Source organism: Perkinsus marinus (assembly GCF_000006405.1).
Source record: "Perkinsus marinus ATCC 50983 genomic scaffold scf_1104296958234, whole genome shotgun sequence".
Lineage (NCBI taxonomy): Eukaryota > Perkinsozoa > Perkinsida > Perkinsidae > Perkinsus > Perkinsus marinus.
Genome location: NW_003206847.1, coordinates 1 through 5491, shown reverse-complemented (window position 1 = coordinate 5491; position 5491 = coordinate 1). Strand labels below are relative to the sequence as shown.

General features: G+C 47.9%; 2 protein-coding genes across 2 annotated transcripts; both read right to left on the bottom strand.

Annotated features, from left to right (window-relative positions):
- Positions 1–285: 285 nt before the first annotated feature.
- Pmar_PMAR005970 (hypothetical protein) lies at positions 286–592 on the bottom strand (the record flags this gene model as incomplete). Its single annotated transcript, XM_002774347.1, has 1 exon — positions 286–592. A coding segment is annotated over one exon (307 nt), but the record flags the coding sequence as incomplete, so codon positions are not given.
- A 3230-nt stretch (positions 593–3822) lies between these two features.
- Positions 3823–4661, bottom strand: Pmar_PMAR005969 (hypothetical protein; the record flags this gene model as incomplete). The annotated part of the gene is made up of 2 exons (XM_002774346.1): positions 3823–4496; positions 4529–4661. 2 exons carry the CDS (start codon positions 4659–4661, stop codon positions 3823–3825), a joined length of 807 nt encoding a protein of 268 aa, XP_002774392.1.
- Positions 4662–5491: the final 830 nt, after the last annotated feature.

The following is a 5491-nucleotide window of genomic DNA, read 5'->3' as shown; positions in this document are numbered from 1 at the left end:
GCTATGCTTGAATAGTTCCTGACCTCCCGATCAAAGGTTTCCAACCAACTACGAACGCCACAAGCGCTATCCCTGTCTGAGCATGATACTGGACAGGGTCAGTAAAGTAACATGATGCTTCATGGAGTAACATGATGAATAACAATCATCCTCTCACTCCTCGACGATGACGAGGCTTCTGCTTCCCACTGTGCGGTTTGGTAGTCGTGGAGTGAACAGTGAATAGATTGGCGGACTCATCTGAAGGAGGAGTTTCCGAATAGTTATTGCTAACTCGTGAAGCACCTCGAGGGGTCCTATCAACATCACTGGGGTACCTGGTCTCCGGCATATCCTCTTCGTCATTATAAACGCCTTCGACGCTCATAACCTTCGGGATGTCTTTCGTCGTGGATGATTCCTCGGGGAGACCATCAGTGTGTAGCTCATGGGTGGCCTGACCGTCGCTGTCTCGAGACCCTTGAATGGCGGCGGTGATATACTCTTCTTCAACTCGTCTCCCATCGAGTTCTTCTCCACTGCTGCTGCACTCAAAGTCGTAGTCGTAGCTCACATCCTTGCCCGACGACGATGCGGCATCCTCGGATACCATGCAGTGGACCTCAGACGACGTGGCGGCGTCTGTCGTTGTCCCGGAGTCGTCCGACTCATAGCTCGGAGTAATCCTCTCGTGTGCATTAAATAGATCGGCGGCGCTTTGGCCTCCCTCATTCAGAACCTTGTAAAATATCAACCAAGTCTTCGTATCGGACAAACAGTGCGCGACGATGATGTGATACCATAATTAGACACACTTCATAGGGTTCATCAGATGCTCGAGGACTATCATCAACTCTTGGACTGTCTGCCCGGAGAGTCTCACCTGATGCTACAAAAACGAGTTTCACGAGCGGTCACAAGTGTCTTACTCGAGCTCTCGACGGAAGGTTCCATTCGGTGGGCGAGTGGCGATGTGAGGTTCTCTGGGGGAAGGCGAGGACGCTTCGTTGCAGAGCAGTCGTTGGCCGAAGCATCACCGACCTTCTTAGGACGTTGGATGCACCAAGAGGCGGCGTGTGACTGAATGGCTCCCATAGAGAACAAGTAAAGCCGAACCGGTGGAGCAGCTGTTCCTTCTTCTGATGTCATCCCCTATGGTCGGACTGTCCGACTCGGACACAACATAATGCATTCGGCGTAGTCCCCTACCGAGAGTGGAACTAATGCCTGTGTTGCGCTTCGGAAGACTCCTAGTGTACTCTTCATTCGCTATGAGGTATACTCATAAGACGTTAAGTCGCCCGGCGGGCAACGCCCGCTCATATCTTGACAGTTTTACATAACGTAAACGGTTTCGTTTCGGTGGTATCGTCTTTCAGTGCGCTCGGATCTGGAACCGCTCACCCGAGGGTTTGTTTCTCCGGAAGAGACAACTGACAACTCTGGCTCATATTATCACTCTAGGCAGGGGCCGTATGAGGATACCGATTCATGAATCTGAATCCATGATTCAACTCACACCTTGATTCGAGAGAACTGATTCAGATTCTTTGCTCAGGAGAAAAAGTCGAGATTTCTGAGTATGAGTACTTGTCTGCCGACCCATTGGTCATAGCGCAATAGTGGATAGGTGAAGCAAAATAGATCAGGAAAGAGTCTATAGTTTGAGTTCAGTTCATTGCGATCATGAGCATCCGAAACGATAACGGTTTCGAGTCAGATATGTTGGCGCGATCGTCATGATGTTACTCACAGAAGATACGTGTATCGCTTCGGTCATGTGAATGACACACAGTGTGTCAAGTGTGTCTGACACACTTGATTTTAATCAGCCGCTGAATCCGATTCCTCATCCCTAATCACGATTCAAGATTCGTCTATACTCAATGGCTGATTCAGCGTTTTTGGCACTGAGTCAGAGTATTTCATCAATTCGAGATTAAATACTCAGAGTTGGGATTTTAACTCGTGATTCGAGATTAATTCTCAGGAGTCGAGATTCTTTTACTCAAACTCAAAGCTGCCCAGATCCAATGTCGCAATCTCGCCTTGAGCATGATCCGGGAACATACTCATTATGTATAAGCTCACATTTCAATACGGGGATTAATCTTGATTCTGTACCGGGGGTCCGGACCCTTGGTACCGAACCCTGATTCTGATTCTCGACCTTGCTTCACGACTGCAGCGCGCACCACGGTAGACCTCCACAGGTCGAGGACCTCAGCTACTTGCGAGCAGGCTCTTAGAATGACCGTACCCGGGAATAGAACCTTAGCTTCGGTCAAGTGAAAACGTATCCTCACCCAGTTGAGCTGTGAGATGATCCAATGTAAGACAGTGCGCGGAGATATAACGTACGTAGTACATACAGGCTTTTAGCACGACCGGGACCGAGAATAGAACCTCAGCTTCGAGCCCGTGGAATCATCTCCTCAACCAGTTCAGCTATGAGGTCGTACGATACAAAACGGTGCATGGAGTTATAGCGCACCATACGGTGTGAATTTCGCTGCGTAATTTACGCATTCCTGAATCCAATTAACTATTCATAAAAAACCATGAATAAACTCCGAGATATTGTCGGGGGAACGGCACCCGACCACGCTATCGATTCTCACAGGAAACTCTATTGGAGTTCAACTCCAGGAGTTGTCGGACTTAAATTTTCACTTAGAATTTCTGAGTTAGAAACCCAGAGTTATTGATTCCGACGTTCGAGTGAACATCTTGAAAGGTTTGAAGTCCGGATGTGTACACGTGCACAGAAGATTTCCCTTCAAAAAGTTTTATCATTCCAGTAGTGTAGCAGGAAATGCTCATGTATTCGAGACAAACTTACCAAGTTGTACGCTCACAGAATGACGTTTTCTCCCTTTCTTGAAATTGTCACTTTCGGTTGTGGGGCGTAGCGACTGTAGTCTTCGTCTTGTCAAAAATGTCTGATTCAAACTCTGATCCCCTGGTTCTCGAAAATACTCAGATTCAATGGAATCACCCGGAAAATCAGCCTCATGAGTAACGCCCATTGAGTGAGAGTATTAATCAGCCAAAAAATCAACTTTTGATTCTCGAATCAACTCAGAGATTCACATATCATCGCGATGATCCTGATTTCTCGCTCCACACTCTGAAGTCCAGAATAAAAAATCAGTGATTCAGGGGTCAATACTCACCCTCTGATTAAATCATTTTTCATTAAATCTGATTAACTCAGATGAAAAAATTTTTTCCATCTGAGTAAATACTCTGATTCACCTGTTGCATGAGGATCCGCATACGTCTCCAGGCTGCGTTCGATGCTAAGTTGATAATAAATCTTGCTGGGCTCTGATTCCTAGTCTAACCTTATCATGTAACCAACTCGAAACGGAACGAAGATCGCGACGTCGCTTGGAATCAATTGTAGTAGCAACCGTCGAGAAGACGTGCTGTTGGTAGGGGTTGTGAATACGGAGTGGAGTCGAGTGGTTGCCCAGAAACTTCTACTCTGATCTTACATCCTTAGATCATGAGCAATAATCGTGGGAAAAACACCCGTGTGAAAGAAAGTAACGTCGGCGACTTGACCACGAAGCTCTACTTCTGATGGTGACCTCAAAATAATTTTCGAGACATAAGGGTATTTAACCTTGACGGCATATCTGTGAAGCGGACTGGTAGTCGGACATACACTTTTGTAGGCCAATCTGATGCCACGACTCGGAGCCGTAGTAACACATGACCCACGAGAAGGAGCTAAGACCGATATGTGTACCACCGGCTTCAAAGAAGTGATCAAACTTATCTTAGATAGAACATGATCACGAACATAGTCGAGAGCAGTCGAAAGCTGATTGTAACTTACAATTTGTAAGCGTAGAGGATACCTCCATTGGGGTTGTCAAGGCGATCACCGTAATAAGCACACATCGACGTCTTACTACAGGCTCCCGAGTTGCAATCACCTTCGGCCAAAAAAGTGATCTTAGCCTTGTAATTGGGATAGTAGTTATTGTTACAGTTGGGACAAATTTTGGTCAGGAAGACTACGAAAAAGTTGATAAGTCGCGGGGAGGTGTTGGCGAAGGTAAGCAGAGTAACGTGATCAGCCCTGAACATAATCTGGTCCACCAGTCTCCTGTCAGTGTTGTAATAGTTCATCGTAACATCAAGGGCTATGTTGTAGGGCTTGAACTGTGGGTCAGTCTTGAGCGCATCGAAAGCATCAAATATCTTGTACCACGTAGCAAGATCAAGCTTGACTTGGAAGCTGATACCGAGACTACCCATATCAGGGTTGCCGTACTTGAGGATGAACTCCTTAAAGACACGAACGAAATCGGGGGCCCATTTCTTATCGTCGCCACCACCTTGAGCATAGAAAAGATAGAACCTTGCAGAGTTTCCGCTGACCTTGCGGAAGTTGGCGATGAGCTCGGCCAGTCTCTCAGGGTGGATAATCTTGCCCACGTTGGAGGCATCGGCCACGTTGAGGTAAACATCACCACGGTTGTACTCCTTCGACTCACGTCGGACTTGAAAAAGTCTAGGAAGGTCGTATCCTGACCAGTCCAGTAGGCTTGCCTCCAAGAATAGGTTGCCATATTCTTCGTCTCCGAAGATGGAGGACAGCCGAGTCGACCCGCTTCACTGAAGTAAGCAGCGATGCTGACAATGACGAGGAGGAGAATGTAACGCATCGAGTACAATCAACTCTAACGAACGGGAATCTCAGGGAGAGACATGTCGAAACCGCCGCCACTCTCGAGGAACAATCTCAAAGATTTCACGCATGCTTGCGTCACGCAGAGAACTCTGCATTTGAGACGTGGAGCCTAACATGTCCCGATCCAACCGGAGGCTATATTGGATTAGTTTGAACTCAATCCATTCAGATTTCACTCATCGTGCGAGACAAACCTTCGCAACTACCCCTTGTTGTCAGCTGACAGGGCTACAGTGAGTCTATCATGAGACCCTCAGTGGAACATGACACCGGTACAGCGGGGCTGATCCGCATAGCGGTCACCTATCGCAAGATGTGGCACGCTGAACTCCACGTGTTTGCTGTGGTGGTGCTATACACACGTGATAGCGTGACGCCACGGATGAAGTCGAAAAACTGCGAGACCTCATCCGATCGCGAGTTCTTGCTGAATGCAAAGCGAGCCTGATGATCAAGCAGCCATTTACACACAGTGTATGCGTGACAGAGGAGCACTAAGATAAGAGTCTTTGAAATTCGATAAGGTGCTGAATCCTCTGTCTGTCTGAATCCCAGTGGGCTCATCCTCGTCGCTCTTTTGGCATCGTCCAGAAGTGCACAGTTCTCCATCAGATGAAGTGTACTGTCCTCCGGATTCTCGCACGAAGAACTGGAGAATGGCCTTAGCGCGGCGTCGGTGATTGTCCGGTCAGCGGCGGCATGAGCCGCTCATGGTCCGAGATATCGCCCCGCTCACCACGGGCGCGGTGACAACTCGAATATCTCGAAATTCGGAGTTTCTAAGAAGTTACCGAATCGGAAAGT